Source organism: Chondrus crispus, genomic scaffold (assembly GCF_000350225.1).
Source record: "Chondrus crispus Stackhouse genomic scaffold, scaffold_200, whole genome shotgun sequence".
Classification (NCBI taxonomy): domain Eukaryota; phylum Rhodophyta; class Florideophyceae; order Gigartinales; family Gigartinaceae; genus Chondrus; species Chondrus crispus.
Window position 1 is genome coordinate 128,791 of NW_005179073.1, and position 18,306 is coordinate 147,096.

An 18,306-nucleotide genomic window follows, 5' to 3' on the forward strand; every position below is an offset into this window, starting at 1 on the left:
GATTGTAGGAGCTGCTCAGTATGTGCGTATGAGAAGGGGAAGTGTTGAGGTGGATGGGCTTTATTCATCGAGCGATAATTGAATTTTAGGTGGGCAGCATTTGTTTGCTACGTCCGACTATTTCGTTTGCTCCAAGACAGAGCGCGGTGGAAGAACATGCCACTCTTTCTTCAGGCGCGAGGCTCGTTCAGACAAGCTGAGAAAAGTAGTGGCCGTTTGTGTCTCAATGCTGCTAACACCGGGGTGCTTAGCAGTGTGAGTACGGTACCACATCACACAAGCTACTGTAGTGGTGGATGTCTGCTGTACGGATGTTGTGTCGTACATGTTACTACGGTCTTTCTCTGTCTCGTATACACGAAGACCCTGGCGTGAGTGTGGAGAGATCTCGCCGGATCAAGTAGCAGGTAGGCAACACGGGCATAGAAGACAAGTGCAGTTGAGCAATTGCAGTGAGAGAAACCGGAATGGCACACATTTCATACTGTATGGCATTATCAACGTGGTGCCCTGCAATTGGATAAATATTTTCCATGCTGCCCACTGCTCTATAAAGTCGAGATGGAAACTGCGCTGCGCCAGGCCGTTCCGCGTCTCTCCCGGGATCAATAGATCCTCTTCGCCTTCCACATTCCCGCGACTTCAAAACAGGGGACAGAGAGCGACAGTCCAGCAACAGCCGTTGTCCGCGTCGTCGTCGTTGTCAAAATCAATTTCTCCATTCACGTTTTCTCAACCGGCCGACCGCCCGTCAATGTCTGTTTCGCTTGGTTAGCTTCTGTTTGCTTCTCAGCACCCCCGCCATGACCTCAGGGATGCACTCGGCCCGAACAGAGCTAGTACCGTCGTCCAGTGACGTCATTAAGATTCTCATCTCCACAGACAATCACTTAGGCTACCTGGAAAAGGATCCTGTTCGCGGCGATGACTCCTTTCGCGTCTTTGAAGAAGTCCTGCAACTGGCGACCGTGAACAAAGTCGACATGCTCTTACTCGGTGGTGACCTCTTCCACGACAACAAGCCCTCTCGCAGTACCATTTTGAAAACAATGCGACTTCTTCGTCAGCACTGTCTATCTCCCGACGGTGAAATCCATCTGGCAGTGCGCTCAGACCCTGCTGCTGTCAATTACATGGATCCCTGCGTTGCCGTATCCCTTCCAGTCTTTGTCATTCATGGAAACCATGATGATCCTACTGGCGGAACAGGCCTTGAGGCTCTCAGTTCCCTTGATCTTCTCGCACAGGCTGGTCTGATTACATATTTTGGTCGAGCCGTCTCTTCAAAGAAAGTTGAGGTTGCCCCTATTCTTTTGCAAAAAGGCCAAACAGCATTAGCGCTATACGGCCTGGGAAATGTTAGAGATGAGGTATTGTACGATACTTGGGCGCGCCAAAAGCGAGTCAAATGGCTCAGTCCAGAGCAACCCGCAAATCTTCAGGCAGAACGCCATTTGGATGTGGAGGGAAGCGATAGAGACGGCGACGAACGCAGCGACCATGTCCCCTGGTTTAATTTGTTTGTGCTGCACCAAAACCGCCTTACCCGCGGATCTTCGAGGGGCATTTCAGACACTCTTTTACCACCCTGGCTTGATTACGTCGTCTGGGGGCATGAACACGATAGCATACCTGACCTCACGCTATCGAAACCACCAATCGTGCAACCAGGTTCCACAGTTGCAACTTCACTGTCCGCAGGGGAGGCCAAGCCCAAGCATGCCATTTTGCTTGAGGTATACAAAGGAAAACTTAAGCATCGCTCCGTCCCATTATACACGGTGCGAAACCTCCATTTTGAAGATATTGTTCTATCTGAACAGTCAGGGCTGTCCGAAACAGATCCTGAGGGGCTGAACAAGTTTTTGGAGGACTCTATCAACGACGTGGTCGAGAGGCAGGAGACTTTGTTTGATCACAAAGTAGCGACCTTTCAAGGTGGCACTTCCAAGGAGGTGGTCCATGGAGTGCGATATCCCCCACGTTCTTTCTATACTGACAAACTTAACTCTATAGTCCGGCAACCACTGATAAGACTTCGCGTAGAAATAACCGGCAACTGGGAATCACCTAATCCCATAAGATTTGGTCAGGCTTATGTTGGTCGAGTTGCGTCAGCGGCAGACATGCTATTGTTTTACAGAAGCAAGAGAGGATTGCGAAAGAAGACAAGAACCTTCTTACAGGGGAATGCATCTGCGATGGTGAGCGAAGATGAAGAGGATGGTCCTGGTAATGTCCCGCTTTCGCAGACAGATGACGATGGACGGGATGTGATTCATATCCCCAAGCTTGTCCAATATTTTCTCTACCATCGGCAAGGAGGTGGCAGTGGCCTGAAGTTTCTTGAGTTAGACAAGCTTACTGGTGCTGTGGACCAATTTGTCAACAAGATGGAAAACCAAGCCATTCCCGATTACGTGCAGTCCTATATGGCTGTGCAACTGAAGAAAACGCTAAAAGAAGCTAACAACGGCGGAGAAACACTGGATGAGAGCGAATTGCTGGAGAGGTTTAAGAAGGAAGCCAACGCAGCTGTGACTCGAACTTTAGTCGAGTCTCAACCACAGAAGGTGAAGGATGGTAAAGCTGATGCGACAAAGGGGATCGACGCAGGCAGTGAGAAGTGTCTTGCAAAGGATGAGGTGGAGACCGGCGATGGAGTAAAAGAGAAAAAGGAGATGCACAGCACAATACAAGAAAGACTTGAAGATGTACACGCAGTGCTAGCAGGTCATCCCACGCTTTTGGCAACATTGGAGAGGACTGGTCGAATCGCGAGTGACGACGATGGCGACAGTGGCAAGAAAACACCAAGTAAACGCTCAGCACGTTCTACCGGGAGAGAAACTAGTCGGGTTCGCGGCAGCGCGAGAAGCAAGCTAACAACTTCAAGAAGAACGGCTACTGCAAGAAAACCGCCTCCACGAGAAGCGAATCCTCGGCGAGCCTCTCGAGTAGACTCGATGGTCATTGAGGATAGTGATGAAGAACAAATTGAAGCTGCTAACAAACAAATTGTCCTGAGCGAGTCTGAAGAGGAATACGTGCCCGTACCTTCTACAAGAAAACGACGACCGCGAGCCAGCGCATCCGGAAGCAGGAGTGCCTCTCGGAGTAGGTTAGAGCAAGCTCCCACCTCACAACCTCGACGTTCTGCGTTCGCAATGCGAGCAAGAGCGCGAAGGAATACGGCAACAATCGACTTGGATGAAGAGAGTGGTGACGACGCAATGTAAGAAGCGCTCTTTCCGCTTCGCAAGTCCGCCATTGACATCCTGACGTCCGTTTGAGAGGTAACTATAAACACTGTAGTTTAATGAGTCGTCGAGTGTCCTCGAGTCATATCCGAATAGATAGTTGGGCCCTTCAACACAGTCATGGCACAAGCAGTAGTTTTGCGGTGTGGCAGAACTGCGCTTGCAGCATACTGTTTTGCGGTAGACAAACCACGGCATGACGTATCCGTTATCCAGCTGAAGCGAACACCCCCTGGTGGCTTCACCGTCTGGGTCATGCTACCACACCAAAGCTCTCCTGTCGGCCACCAGTGATGTGAACCTGTGGGACGCAAGTATACACTTTCATCAGAGGATCAACAAGTGTATCTGTGTTGGCGCAAAATCGATACTCTATGGGATGGGCAGGTGAAGAAATCTATGACTCTAGCCGTTTCGCCTGAACAACATCGTCTTGGAGTCTTTGGGCAGTGCGATTCCGCCGTCTCCTCTCGCATTCCGTCCGCACAGCGTTCATATTTCCCGGTACGTCTTCCGAGATGCGCCACTCGATTGCGCGAACAGGAACCAAACCTCGGGGCACGATACTTACGTTATAGTACAAAGCAGTCCGATTTTGGTCGACTCTCTCCATCCTCCAAACCCCCTCGAACTTGTTGAAATCTCTACTGGAAACAAGGTCAAACTCGATGGCTCTCCAATCGCTGGAGGTGCGATTTACTTCGGTCATGTCCATGGTCAAGCTAGCGCGAAATTCAAAGCCCAAGATTTTCTGGGAACCGCACTGCTCGACTCGGATACCATTTCTCGGGTGTGCCTTGAGGTTGCTGAGGGCGAGGTTGGGAATGTGGTCGGCGAGGCGATCATAGTCGCTGAGGAGTTCCCAGACTATTTCCAGAGGGGCTTGGATAAGGTTGCTGGCGGAAATGTGTCTCCTGTTGGGAGCGGGCGCCTCGATGATAACTTTGACGCGGCCTGTCGGAAGAGAACCATTGCGGTTGGACTGAGCGACAGGCGCGCGGCGGGAACGCTCGCGACTGGCGACCATCTTTAGTTGGGATGGGCGGCGCGAGGCGACAGATGGGAGGCCATGTTGCCGGGTGCTCTTGAAGGGCAAGGGGCTAGACTGGAAGGCCGGTAAGGGACGCAAACACAGCATGGTAGTGGGACAGTTAAGCATGGCCAGCGGTGGGGAGCACACTGTTGTGAAGGAGGATGCGGGCTGCTTCTGCTTGCGTAGGCGTGGGAGAGTGCGGACAAGTGTGGGAGGGGTGAGGGGATAGGTAGAATCAGTGCGGTTGGAGTATGCGCAGGGATGGTCATACGAGGATGCAGCGGGTTGAGTCTTGAGGGGGAGGCAGTGGACGGGATGGGCCGAGATGGGGCTTTGAGAAGGCGTTCAAGGAGGGCTGCAAACCAAATGTGCGGCGCTCGGGCTTGGTTCAAAATATCTCGGCAGCTGCCTGGGCGAACCGGTGTGTCTCATAATGCTGTTACAGCCATGCATCTCAGATCTTCCGCCAAAACACTGCACGCAGCTCTCCCATTCCCCAACACGTGGTATACGCACACCCACCCCCTTTCTTCAGCACATCGCTGCACTTGATATATTCTCAAACACAAATATCTTCACTCGCAACCGTGCCGATGCTGCCATTCTTTATACCAACTCGACTTAAATATCCCTCCAGCACGCGTCTGTCCTTTTTACGAAGATGCCCAATTTCCTGGCTCCGTTCATCAGCGTATCAGCCCTCTTATCCGTTCTCCTGTGCACACTCACATCTGGAGTACAGCAAACAACTTCGAAGGCACTTGTTCCAGATCGACACGCTCTTGACGTTTTCAAGCAGTCCCCAGACTTCACCTACTTCTTGTGGCGGGAACTTGTACATTTTTCATGAGTAGAAGACCTCTGCTGCTGCCGTCTCATCGCTAATACCATTGCAAGAGGTTGACACCAACTGCTTGTACAATTGCTCCCTAGCTAGGAATTTCCAGAGCGCTCCGCACCGCGCTACCTTTTCGTGACCCATCATTCCTCCCTGCTGTGAATTTTCCATATGTGTTCTATTGCATGTATTATGGTTTTGTAACATGCTGTCGTGTTTCTAGGGAAAAGTGTGATCGGCATCAGCATACCCCAACAGTCCTGGTACCATCATTTTCCCGTTGTTATGCCCAATCCTACCTATTGCCTACTCAGTTTCAGGGCGTTGTATATTTGTGAAGAATTCACCACGCAGCTCAATACCATTTTCTTTCGCTAAGGATTGTCCCATTGTTTTGCCTTTGCTGCGATGATCAAGTGCTCCCAAAATGTGGGCAGGAGAACAGACACCAAAGTTGTGTACTAGTCTAAGTTTAGTTTAACTTGAGGAAGCATGTCACATGAAAGTGAAAATGCGCACTTTGCTTTGTGATGCCGAGAAGGCCAAGCCCTTTTGCTACGTTGTATTTCAAAATTTTCTCAATTGTAGTCGTGCAGACTCATATCCCGAAGTATTTTAGTGAGCACAACACAAGGATGATCATCTTTACCGTACGCAAAATTTCAATAGCTGCTAGTATTTCCTGCCGCCATAGTTGTCGAAAAGTGATGTCTCGACCAGACTCACAGGGGCACGCCAGAGCTGTCTGGTGCGGTTATTGCGGCAGCAGAGCCTCCGATTGGGCTATCCAATGATCGAGATAGTACATTGCTCCCTGTACCCATTGCTTGTGCTTGCCCATTTGAGCCTTGGGAAGCTGCCCAGCCAGGAGGCAATTGGACATCCTTCGTAGTGGGCGGCGTAGCAGATTGCGCCATGAGGATGCCAGCATTACCAGATGCTCCAGCAGATTGTATGTCATTTGCACTGGATGTCCCATCCGGTGTCATGGCAGTACGAGTTAGGCCTGTATCAGGTGCTCCAAGAGCTTGCGACATTGCGGGGTTCAAGTTGGCACCAGCAGTGCTTCTGTCCCGAATTGCAGACGGATTGCCTGCGCTACCCTGGTTCAAAGGACCAGTTGCCGGTCCCCCAGGCGGCTGCGTCTGCTGTTGCATCTGGTGATCAACTGCAGCAGGTTGCCCTCTGGATACTGCAGATGGTCCAACCCCAACAGGACCTGGCTCGTTTTGTCCATTTCGTTCTTGCTCGTTTCCCGGAAGGAGGTACGGGGGAGGATATGCACGCGCGTCAGGATGCAGTGTAGAGAAGGGTTGGCTCTTCTGAACGGGTGTATCTTTGAGCCCGATCTCGGCATACTTCTGCAGGCGCTTGGGATCGCGCTGATCATCGAGAGGAGCGGCCGTAGATGGATCGGGGACTTGTTCTCTCTCCTGTGGTCAAGCGTACAACCTCAGACGTTAGGAATCGTTTGTTTTCGCAATGGTTCATCATTGCGAACAAAAGAAAACGGCGATGCCACTTACCTGTGGTGGTACTGGGCTTGAAAAACTGCATTGTAGAATTGCGCAAGCTAGTAGAACGAGACACAGGTTCAGCGAGGTATGTCTTGCTGTGGTCATCTTCAAGCCTTCTCAACGACTCGAAAAGGAGGATGTCAAGTGCAATATTGCAATGGAAAGAAACAAGCGGCCCTTCTGGAGATCCTTATACCATGGTAGTCTACCTGGGAAGCGACGCTGTTGTAATTCACGCCGGAAGTGAGAAAAACTAAAAAAGCTGCATATTCAAATTGAGCTTTAGAAATAGAAAGGCTACAGATCCAATATCGTAGACTTTGTTGATATGCATGTCGAAGCGGCATTGAGCCATTGTGTCGGGCACTTGCAAAACTGTCAAAGTTTGAAAGAAAAAAATATCAGAGCCACGCATCGTCAAGAGCAGTTTATTGCAGATTTCGAATAACAAAACAAACTGCCAGAAGTAGTCGTCTACATCTGCGCTTCATGCCTAGGCCATGACATGGGCCAAGGTAGACGATTATTTCTTTGAACTCTGCACTCCACTTCGCTTGACGCAGCCGTAGCAGTAAGGACCTCGTACTCCTCCATGACCTCGCCTGTCCCATTCCCCGGTTACAGGCAACTGAAGAATTCGAAAAACTTCTTTGCAGTGATTTACCGTGACACGCGGTCCCGCGGGATTCGCATCTCGGAGCTCATCCTTGAGAACACATAAACGCACGTAGGCTTTCGTTGTGTGTCTGTTGGTGTCTTCACTGAATTCATATTGGTCGAGCAGGTGCAGAGCAATTGCTTGCCATTGCTCCCAATGCTTACCTCCGTAAGCATCGTCATAATAGTTCATTGCCGCCATTCGACGGGCGATCTCCTCACGCTCCATGGGGTTCTTCGGACCGCTCTGAACGCCACGATCGACCCCTGCCAAATTCCGCTGATTTCCAATATGATCGACCCCCCGACTATTGGTTGACCCTGCTCCCAAACCATTGCCGTTCTGTCCTGGATAGCCCATGGACAACGCCCCGGGGTGTGATGTCACCATCGGGTGCATCATCTGTGGGACACGCATATCAATGTACTGAGGCAAGCCCGGATAAAAAATCATAGGTCCCGCTGGTTGGGTATTGAGATGTGGCGGCACAGTGTGAAAATATCCTCGGCTGCCGTCTTGACTGTGTAGAGCGCTAGTCTGAGGACCCAATGGTGCAACTGGCACAGGACCAGCCGCTCGGAATGGGAGAACCATCTGCGCCTTGTGAGGATGATTGCCCGGATAATGGTTTGCCATGACCGGCATTCCCGCTACTCCTTGTTGATATATCGGGGCTGCTGGAACCCTGGTGTTATCAAAGCTTGGAGGTTGATAAGGACTACGTTCTTTCAGTTGACCCCTGTGGAAATTGGAAGCACTACCCACTCCGATGGTATGCGCCCGTCTCCTACTGGACGTCTCCGACTGTTGAACTTCATGACGTGTGTTCACCGCATCCTGATGTATTGGCGTGGCGTGGCTATCCCCATTCCTTCGCACGTGCTGTACAGGTGCCGGTCGAAATTGCTGTGCTGGTCTATCCATAATTGGATTATACGTCGGGATACTCGGTTCATTAATCCTTGGGGATACCGCCTTTTGGACGTGCTCGACAGCAACATCTGAAAGTGGATTTTGGAAGCTTTGGTAAATCCTACCTTGTGACGGGGCATGCATCGAAGGAGAAACGCTGTGTGAAACATGAGGGTGGGCATCTGGTGCCCTCATACCATGCGGTTGATAAGCAGTGGTGCCAGCAAAGTGAGAAACATTTGGAGAATTTTGTAGGTTTGGAAAGGATGTGGGTGACTGAGGAGGAAACTGTCTTCGGCTCGTCACTGTCTTCGTTGGGTCCAGCACCGTTGGTGTCAGCAAGGCCTGGACTGAAACTCGACCGTCGGCAGCTAGAGGGGTCCCTTCAGGTGACGGTCGCGTCTTCTTCATAGTCCCTGACGACATATTCTGCGACCCATACGAAGACCCATCGCCCAACCTCTCTTCTGCAACCAATACCTCAGCGTTTGGATGTCTGGGACGGCGTTTCGTTCTCTTTTCAGTAACTCCGCTGGAGCTCAGCAGCAGGTCCACTTCACCTCTGGAGATAGTACTCCCTGTTCGTGACGTTGACATCACATCAGTAACCTCACCGCACGTTATCTTCAGGTTTGGGTTCAGAGCCTGGCCACCTTCCACTCGCTGCTTCTTCCGAGGTGGCTGCATGAGAGATACCATGTCATTTCCTGCAACACGTGCGTTCCTTCCCAGGTTCTTCTCACCGACAGGATTATATCCAGTGACAGTTGACAGTTCATCCTCGCTGTGATCTAAGAATATGGCATCTTCTATCAACTTCGAGGATTCAATTGTCAGCATTTGCCGTTCAGTTACGCGCAGCTTTCCACCTGGAACACTTGTCTGGTCGACGATGATTGTTCTGCACTGCCGCTGAGCCGAAAATATCCTCCGCATGACCTCCATGGCATGCCGCGCTCGGGTACGTGCTTCCGGTCCATTGACGATTCTGTTAGGATACAGGTACAGATTGCAAATACGTCTCGCGGAGGAGGAAGCCTGATCCCAGTGGGGGTTAATCGTTCTATACTCATCGAGCGGAAGTAGTCCAAACTTGTACAGCCTACTTTCCTCTGCTGTAACTTTCCACGGTGTGAACACTAACGAATCAGGCAATCCAGCAAGCTCTGGAACATATTTGCGAACGTATGCGGCGGCGACTTTTGTGGACTGCGTGTGCAGTGACATAGGATTCACAAGAGTGGAAAATGGGAAAGAATCTGAGTTACAACCGGCAGTCCACTGCCACCCGAGGGAGTTACAAGCTTCATCACCGTCCACAAGTGTGCGAACCATGTGTGCGGCTCCAACCGGCCACGGCAGGAGAAGGTACTTGCAGAAGAAGGATGCGGCAAGGAAGCGCATCCGATTGTGGATCCAACCTTCCCGAAGCAACTGGCGCATAGCAGCGTCTACAATCGGAAACCCAGTGTTGCCCGTTTCCCATGCCTTGGCTATCATACCGTCATTATCATAGACCCAAGGAAATACTTCAAACTCAGGCATGATCGGTTTGCAAGCGGCGTGTGGGTAGCGACCGAGCATGTAGTAGCCAAATTCTCGGAGACTCATGTTTTTTAGAAACGTTCGCGAAGCCTCCAGGCCCCGTGAATTTCCTTTCACTTTGGCTTGAGCACCGGCATCGACGACAGCATAAAAGAGGGCTCTTGGTGATATCTCTCCAAATCTGACATGAGGGCTAAGTCTAGATGTCGCAAGATCTTTCCCAGTAACCATTCCATCTCTTCTCGCAGGTGCCGAAGAAAACCTAGCAAAGCGGTCATCCTTCAAGAAAGCGGCGATCGCTCTCTCAGCTGCCACGCAACCTATGGCGGAGACATCGCCGGGAGAGTCATCTCCTTCGACAGACAAGCCTTGGAGAAGCTCAAGATCAGTGATGTGTCCCAAAGGCGTTCTGACAGGCGAGAACGGGCCGGGCATGGGTTGGTCCGATGAGAAGTATGTGGTGGAAGACCCCTCTACAGCTGAATGCGGGGAACACATCATCAGAAGGGCTTGAATTTGGTGGAGTGGCAGCGAATTGACTTGACTGCGGTCCAAGGGTGGACGAGGTCTTGGAGGAGGGTGCTCGCGCATAGTATCGATCCAGAAACGTGTATAGGTTTGGAAGTCATCGTAGCGACTCTGGCCGGTATAGTTCGGGGGTAGCAAGGTCTCGGAGAAGAAGTCGTGATAGACGACATCCATGGCGGTGAGTTCGGAACGAACGGCATCTTCTACGGGATATGCTCGCGGCTTGTATCGCTTATTCCAGAAGACACGGGCGGCACCCAATGCGCGTGCTACTTCAGAAACAATGGGGGCGGTATCCTCTGCGCAATCGACGCGTCGAAGAATTAAAGTGATGCCGAGAGTTTCAAGTTGGTCACGCAGGACGCGGAGCGAATGATGGAGGTACCAACGTTGTACGCGACCGATGGCGAAGCCGCCGTTGGGGGAGAGAGGACTTGGTGGTTGTGACCGACTTGGTGGTTGTGAAGCGTCAAGATGAGAGCTGGACGCGGAGACAGTGCCGAGACGACGCATGTAGGAGGAGACCCCATCGGTCTCGGCGCCTCGTTCGAGAATGTAGAGGGCGACGACGGGTTTGTTAGCGGAGACAGCGGCTTCCAAGGCGGTGTGGTCGTGGATTCGAAGGTCGTGGCCGCGGAACCAGACGACGGTTGGCCCGTCGTGTAAGGGGGGTGGCGGGGGTGCTGCTTGGCGAGGAAAGGCCGGGCAAGCGGACTTGGAGGTAGAATCGCCGAGAATACGGCGGACGGCGGCTGGGTCGGGCATGGTTGTTGCTGAAGGGGTTGGGAGAAGGAGGAGGGAGGTAACGCGCGGATTGGGTTGAAGGCGAGTTGGGAAGGCGGAACGAAGTAGGGAGTGGCAACGGGTGGCGCTATGACGGGAATAGGCCGTGGCAGGGGATGGGGGTGAGTGGAGGAGGAGGGGTGTTTGCAGTGGGGGGAGGCGGGGCAAAAAAAAAGAAAAAAAAAACGAAAACGAAATGAACCGGTTGCGCTCTGGGATGGATGGCGAGGGATTGGCGCGGAAGGAGTAGTGAGGGTGCGGATGTGCCGGTTTGGTTAGGGTATCTTCGGATATTTGGACGCAGGCCGCCGGGGGGCCCCTTGCGGACCGCCTGCCGGTCCGCGGGGCGACCCTTTCTCACTCCATCAAAATCAGATATTATTGGCGTTAAGCGGCGGACGCCGATGCCCCATTGGCCAACCCTACGCCGCCCTGATATTGAGGCGAAAGGGCACTCGCTCCCTAAATGGGACCTGCCCCTTTACAGTACTGTAGGTACCCCTCAATAGTGCACCCTCGTGCCATCAGCTATATACGCACTACTGACAGCGCGAACTAATAAGGTCCATCCACAGGTCACACACCCACTGGCCACAAAATGCTCCGATATGAGCATTTGACGTCGCTTCTCGCTTGTTGGTGATAGGTCAGCGGTCGCGGTAGTCGCCATCGGTGGTTGGGGTGTCCGGTCGTGATCTACATCGGCATGGCTCCACGTGCACAGGTGTACACGTGGCAAGAGTTGTGACATAGCTGAAAGGGGTGCACATTTGGCCATGTGCACTGTTGTAAAGCGAACTATTGAGGAGACCCCCCCTGTACATTCTCCGTCTCGTGGTCTCGATCTCACACCCCAAAGAGACGCCATTGGATATCCAAAAAGATTTTTTTCTCACAGTGTCCCATGAACACCCCAAACTCCCTACCGCCGGAGGACAAGCTCCTTGCTCCACGAACAGCTCCTGCGGACTGCATTAACGCCGCCCCCCTAAAGCCTCCCCTGTGCGTAGGAGGCGCCCCCGGGCGCCATGTGGCTCCCATCTCACCCAGCAAAACGAATCAACTCCCCCGCCCCACCACAGTACAGAGTTCTGTAGTGCCATTTCTACCTCGTGATGCGCACCTCTTCCCCTCGCACCCTCTTTCGGCCCCCGACCTGAGTTCCGCAACAAGAAATCTCAGGCCGACCCCCCCAATCAAGCCACTCAAAAGCCGAATTTGAAATCTGCCGCATGTGTCATATCCCCGCTGCACCAGCGACGGTTCGTGATCGAGTTTACGACGGCTACATTGGCTGTCACACATTTCGAGAATTGATGCTACTTAGAAACCTAATCACCTCTCTCCCTCTATCTCGAAGCCACCGTTCCAGGACCCCACCGACGCCAAGTAGCAAAACCCCCCTCATATCCAATAAACTCTCGAGGGAGCAGCAGACGCCATCGGGCCATGGCGGTCCGGATGCGACCCCCTTGCAGATGCGGAATACAACAACTTCAAGTGCTGCGCGATATTAACCACCTCCCAAAAAAATCCTCAGCTTGCACATCCGAACTCGTGGGCTGAGGTACCCAGCGTTTTGGAGAATCTGGAAGGGGAAGACTAAAAATTACCAAATTGCCCCGATTACCAAATTGCCCCTTTCAGGAAGGGTATCCCCTCCGAGCCTACTACAGTACCAAGGGTACAGTGTGATGACGAGTCGTCACTCTGTCCCGTTGCCCCCAAACGGTCCAACTGTACTGCACAGCTCACATTGCACCCCAGAAAGGCCACTTCGAGGTCTTCGGAAGAGGACCACTGTATCGTGCCCGATCAGACCAACTGCGCAGAGGCAGTATATTTCTGAGATGTAAATGCATTCTTGGTTGGTTCAATGAGCACGTCTTTCAAGTCGTTCAAGTCGATTGTCTGGTGCCGCTATCGATACACGTGTTTCAAAATACCCCATCGCAATTCAGCCCATCTGTGCAAAAATATGCTCACCCGTCATTCGTTGCTCCCCCAATTCCGTATCCACGCCAACCTCAAACCCACTCCCGCCTCCTGCTCACATCCCTCCTAGTAGGAGGCTCCTACAGTATGTATTCATTCTCCTGATGTCAGGAGGTGTCAACACCTGCCCAGGCAACCACGCCCGGCCGAAGATATCTTCGTGCGACAAGCAGTGATCTACCTCTTCCTCCTGCGACCACATCCAAGGTTGCCCTTCTCCAATGGCCGTCGACCGCCCCCGAAGAATAATCTCTTCGTCCTCTCCCGCCACCGTTGCGCAACTCGCCCCCTTGTCAAAATACGCCCACCGCTGGCAAGTCGTGATTCTGCATTCAGATCGCTTCTCCGCTCGCCCCGCAAGATTCGTGAACCTTCATCATCAACCGTCCCCCACCCCCCGCCTTTAATTCCTCCTGTGAGAACCGTGCGATCGCACCTGTCGCAACATTTACTTCACGTGCACGAGCGTGTGAAACCGCGCAGCACCCAGGATGGGTCTTAGCTCTGTTGTAAATAAAGATGTAAGGTATATGATAAGGTACACATAACCCGGGAACCCGGCCTATCCCCGGCCTATCCCCTCCCCTGGCAATACGGAAATACAATGTGCTGTAATGCCTAACCGAGCCAGTGATGCACTCCGTCCCCCTACAGTACTGTACCCACCCGCTTAAAGCATCGCTCTATAAAATGCGAGTCTTCTCGAACACGCAATTTGAAACTACTGCCGTACCTGTACTGTCAGTGCATTTGTACAGTACAAGGGGGGTCGCGAGATAGTGCTACCCTGTGTCAGTGGGCCCAAAACGGCACTATATCGAACCAGGCACTGTAAGATAATGAGATTTACGGCTTTTTTGCAGCCACTCCCTTGCGCATCACTGCTCAGAAAGACCGCTCGCAGGACGCCATCACTCATACTTTGCATCTTCATAACAGACTCAAGTCTAATCAAGCATTTCTGTTATTAGAGCACCCCTATTGTCCTGCTAAATGTCCAAATATATCATATTTGGAAATTTGGCTTGGCATTTTGCAGCACTATTGGTCGCCAAATATGCAGAACTGCACGCCAAATATGTAAATGGAGTTCTATCCATTGCGGAAAATGGAACTTACTTTAGACATTTAACATTATACAACGGCCAATCAACTGCGCACAAATTACCAGGTTTATGGCACGTGTCCTACTTCCCGCCAAATCCGAAACTCGCCTTTGTCGTTGGCAACAATTCCTTCAGCGTCACCGTCTCGATGAGACTCGACTCCATCCCTTCCTCCCCCTGCGTAATACTTTATCCTTCACCGAAACTTTCACGCCTCAACAAACCGTGAACGTCTTCGTATCTGTCATTTGGCCATGTCCTCTATGCCGATCCCATCAACGTAGGCTCGCGATTGAGCATGTCCGGGCCATAAAGTTCTTTCATACAAGCTAAAAATATGGAAAAGTATTGGCGTTGAGACTCCGCACTCATACGGGCCATGTCATCGAGTTGTCGAAACGACAAGCCCGTAGCTAGTCTTCGTACGGAGCACATTATTTTCCAGTGACTTGTGTGTCCAGGCTTCCCGAAATAGTCTACACTCTGTGAAAAAATGGGAAAGCGAGATAGCAGATCCTGGTGGATTTTAGAATATAACACGAGCGGAATGTGGAATATAGCCCGGAAATTGGAGGGCGGATACTTGGGTGCGGTGATAGATAGTCGGGGATCCAGCTACACGGCCCTCGGACAATTGTCTGAGAGTCGGAGATGCGGCCATGGCCCCTGCCCTGCATCAAAGACGACATCATAAAGGCTGTGGAGTTCATCACCGTTTCAATACCTTCTAGTTCATCTTCGTCATCAAAAATGGCGTCGGCGATGTGTTCAGTATCGGAAGCAGAATCTGCGTCCATTGTGAAAAATTGTTGGTGGCCATGCAAAGCCCAAGCGGGAGACTGCCGGTCACTAGCTGCCCTCCCACGACTTCGCGTCGATAAACCGAGGGCGAGGCCGTTGTCATGAGGTCTTCCTCCTACTCATTGTCTACCGGTTGAGGGGGACATACGCACCGTGACATACGGGACAAACGTAAGGCCCTGATTTGTCTGCACTACCGCGGCGACAATTCGGGCAACAAGCTTAACAAAATCGAACACAGTAGAGCAAGGCCCTTATTTGTCTGCACTACTGTGCAGACAAATCAGGACGACAAAGTTTACTCGAGCGTACTATAAAGAACACTACTGACGATGCGACATACCAAAAGTAGTCTTAGCGGTAGTGATTGTTCACATTAATAGTGAAAACGCCCCCGCTGATATTCTGGACGCCAGATAAAAGGCGCATATTACTGTCTTCTTTTTCTGTGCCACCTTCCTGAAAACATTCCTCCACCTCGTCGCCTGCTGCTAAGTTTTCTTGTCCGTCCTGCGCCGCCTGCTCTTCACACCGGACCTCCACCTTCTGACGTTTCGCATTTGAGTCTCCAAAAATTGCGGCTTGTTGCTGCATTCCGAGAGCACCTCGTAGGTTGTGGTAGTTTTTCAATGACGACAGATCACGGTGTCCTGTTCTCATTGCAACATTCACATCGTTCTGGCCATCCTCGAACAGCAACGTCACCACAGAGCCTCTCAATCCATGCAACGTCATACCTTGCTTGACTCCAGTCTCTGTAATTCCCTCCTTTCTACAGATGCTCCCCACAATACGTGCAAATACATTCCGGCCTAGGTGCTGGCGCTTGAAAAAGTTTTCAAACGTCGTTGCGCGAGCATTAGCTGCCAAAAAGAATCGGTCGCTTCCGCAATCGAGCGAGTTCCTAATCCGCATGTAGTCTTCGAGATCCTCAATAAATTGAGCTTGCCGCCGAGACACGTCCTGTTCCAAACGCACACCTCCTGAGGCTTGTCCTGGACAGCCTTCCACCCTCCCGTCGCCGTTTTCGAAGCACCCACGCGGCTGCCAATAACTCTACATATTTTCCACACCTGCTCCCCGCCACAAGTTATTTTCTGCACTTGTCCAACTGTTAAATGCACCAATGCAGAAGGGCGCATTGCTGTGATCAATGCGACACTAAATACTAGACGTGCTTGAAATCCCAGGGGCGTATCGCGGTCCAGCAGTGGCGACTCATAAAGCTTGATGACGTCTTCTTTCGACAGTACGTTGTGGCTCTCACCCACAACTCCCGTCGATTGCTGCAAGCTAAACTTGTTGTCTAGCACAGCCATGAGCCCTTCTGCTGGACAATTGAAAACATCCCCTTCGAGAAGCTTTAGATCATAACCCCACTCATATTTGAATGCTCTTTGAAGCCCTAAAATGTAGCCTCTCATAGTAATTGGCTTGACTTCCTCACCGGACTTCGACCGGTAGTTTACAGCGAATTCAATGAGATGGAACCGTACGGTTTTTAGCTGCTGGGTCGTCCAAGCAGTGTGGTGCGCTGGTATGTGGCTGTAGTTGCAGTCAGGAAATACGGCCTTCCGTGTCTCTAGAATTTCTCATTCTGAACGAGACTCGCCCATGAGAATGTGGTCGCGCAGATGCTCTTCCCCGTTGAACGCAGCATCCAAAAATCCGGGACGTGATGTTGTGAAGCGGGCCAGCGCCTTGAGAGAGGATATGTTGGCACGTTTTGTGTTGGCCGGCATACGTTTGCCTAGAAATGCAGTTGCTGCCTTCGAGTGCCGGCGGGAAGCTGATGGGGGCGTGTCAGGAACGGTCGCATGTGATCCACCAGAACCTGGAGGCGGCGTCCCTGGGACAGACGAAGGGGATGAGGGCATGTTGTGGGGCCTGATGATGGTGCGGGAGTTGAAGAGAGAATTGGGAGGGGTAGGGGTATTGAGTGAGGGCTAGGAGAGAAAGGGGAGGGGAAGGAGGGGATGGGAAGGAGTGTTGGGGAATGTCTGAGGCGGGTTTCGGGATGGTCTGAGTAGACGGCACCAGTCGCGGAAATATCATCGGCGACGACGGCGGCGGAGCCCATCGACAGCGACGGCAGCGGAAAACAGCGATTTATCATTGGTGGACTTGTGTCATACATCTACGTGGCCGAGCATTTCACTGTCAGCCGGTAGACAAGCATATTGTCCACTGGCTACAGCGTGCAGACACGCAGCCTCGTGCTGCGATATGGTGCCCTCGGCAAGCCTCGGGGCACATATCTGCACTCGGCGCGTGTCTGCACTCGTAGCCAGTGGACAACCCCTATATATCCAATGGGAGCGCGAAGCGGCTCAACCTGAAACAGCAATGCATCATTTGACATTTGGCGATTAGTCATGCGTCGCGTTGGTGTTACACTAAATATCCAAATTCGAAATATAACATACAAGTTTAGCTTTTGAAAGTAGGGGTGCTCTTAGTAGCTGCCGAGCCGTCGCATTGACTCCCTCCTTTTTCGCAGCCATAAATGCCAGCCTACACTTTTGCAGATGTCCAATTGCATCATCGACCCTGCCTTTTTCCGCCATAGTCTCTATTCTAGTAAGCAACTGCATAATATCTTTCCGCGGCGGCAGCGGCTCTCGGGCAGTACGTCCATCCAACTGCCTTGCCTCTCTGGAGACCCTTCGTTTTTGGCTCAAAATTCGTGCCACCCCTAGAAGGGTAGCACTATATCGGAGCTGGCACTAACAAAGATGGCACTATATCGCGACCCCCCCTGTACTCTTGAATAGTGTGCAGTACAGTACTGAACTTGTACTGAACTGTATACAAGAAGATCCTGGGTACACTCAAAACCCGTCAACACCCCCCCTATCTACACCCACCTGACCATCTCGACCCAGACGCACGTTCGTGTTCCGCACAGCCGAGGAGGTCCTATATCCGAAAAGATTTCTGCGTAGGTCCCTGGCAACTTTTGGGCTGTAGGGTACAGTACCCTTCTCATTGGCGTAGTGTGTGACACGGCTCAAATTGGGACACCAAATTTTCAAACGCTGTGCCGAATTGGTAATCGCTTGTGAATGTAGCAACTCCTGTCCGCCCATCGATCTCTTCCCACATTAGAACATTGCTTTGCCGACCTCTTCCCGCAAACCCTCGTCCTTTTCCTTTCTAATGCCTCCGTCTATGCGTGCGCAAACGCATGCGCATCGATTGCACCAGGAATACAGAAAGGCAGAAAGGACACGCAGAGAAAAAGCGCTGCAACTCGTGCAGCAGGGCCGATCTGTCCGTGAAGTTGCCTCTGTTTGTGGAATATCTCGAAGCACTGCTTTCCAAATTAGT

General features: G+C 51.9%; 4 protein-coding genes; 1 reads left to right on the forward strand and 3 right to left on the reverse strand.

Annotated features, from left to right (window-relative positions):
- Positions 1-815: 815 nt before the first annotated feature.
- Positions 816-3,239, forward strand: CHC_T00003794001 (hypothetical protein). The gene has a single exon (XM_005714966.1). It carries the CDS (start codon positions 816-818, stop codon positions 3,237-3,239), a length of 2,424 nt encoding a protein of 807 aa, XP_005715023.1.
- A 49-nt stretch (positions 3,240-3,288) lies between these two features.
- On the reverse strand, positions 3,289-4,398 carry CHC_T00003795001 (hypothetical protein). XM_005714967.1 is given in 2 exon segments: positions 3,289-3,657; positions 3,658-4,398. 1 exon segment carries the CDS (start codon positions 4,396-4,398, stop codon positions 3,658-3,660), a length of 741 nt encoding a protein of 246 aa, XP_005715024.1. The 3' UTR covers positions 3,289-3,657.
- Positions 4,399-5,793: 1,395 nt separating this feature from the next.
- On the reverse strand, positions 5,794-6,753 carry CHC_T00003796001 (hypothetical protein). The gene is made up of 4 exons (XM_005714968.1): positions 6,658-6,753; positions 6,515-6,564; positions 5,858-6,448; positions 5,794-5,800 (listed from the first exon to the last, which is right to left on the reverse strand). Exons 1-4 carry the CDS (start codon positions 6,751-6,753, stop codon positions 5,794-5,796), a joined length of 744 nt encoding a protein of 247 aa, XP_005715025.1.
- A 279-nt stretch (positions 6,754-7,032) lies between these two features.
- Positions 7,033-11,056, reverse strand: CHC_T00010174001 (deoxyribodipyrimidine photolyase). XM_005714969.1 is given in 2 exon segments: positions 7,033-7,171; positions 7,172-11,056. The coding sequence occupies 1 exon segment, from the start codon at positions 11,054-11,056 to the stop codon at positions 7,172-7,174; it is 3,885 nt and encodes a 1,294-aa protein (XP_005715026.1). The 3' UTR covers positions 7,033-7,171.
- Positions 11,057-18,306: the final 7,250 nt, after the last annotated feature.

Coding starts and splice junctions, on each gene's coding strand:
- CHC_T00003795001 (XM_005714967.1), bottom strand. CDS start 4,398: ATGCTGTGTTTGCGTCCCTTACCGGCCTTCCAGTCTAGCCCCTTGCCC.
- CHC_T00003794001 (XM_005714966.1), top strand. CDS start 816: ATGCACTCGGCCCGAACAGAGCTAGTACCGTCGTCCAGTGACGTCATT.
- CHC_T00003796001 (XM_005714968.1), bottom strand. CDS start 6,753: ATGACCACAGCAAGACATACCTCGCTGAACCTGTGTCTCGTTCTACTA. Junction 6,565..6,657: donor CAAGCCCAGTACCACCACAG/GTAAGTGGCATC, acceptor GCTTGACCACAG/GAGAGAGAACAAGTCCCCGA. Junction 6,449..6,514: donor GCCGCTCCTCTCGATGATCA/GCGCGATCCCAA, acceptor CGTTCAGAAGAG/CCAACCCTTCTCTACACTGC.
- CHC_T00010174001 (XM_005714969.1), bottom strand. CDS start 11,056: ATGCCCGACCCAGCCGCCGTCCGCCGTATTCTCGGCGATTCTACCTCC.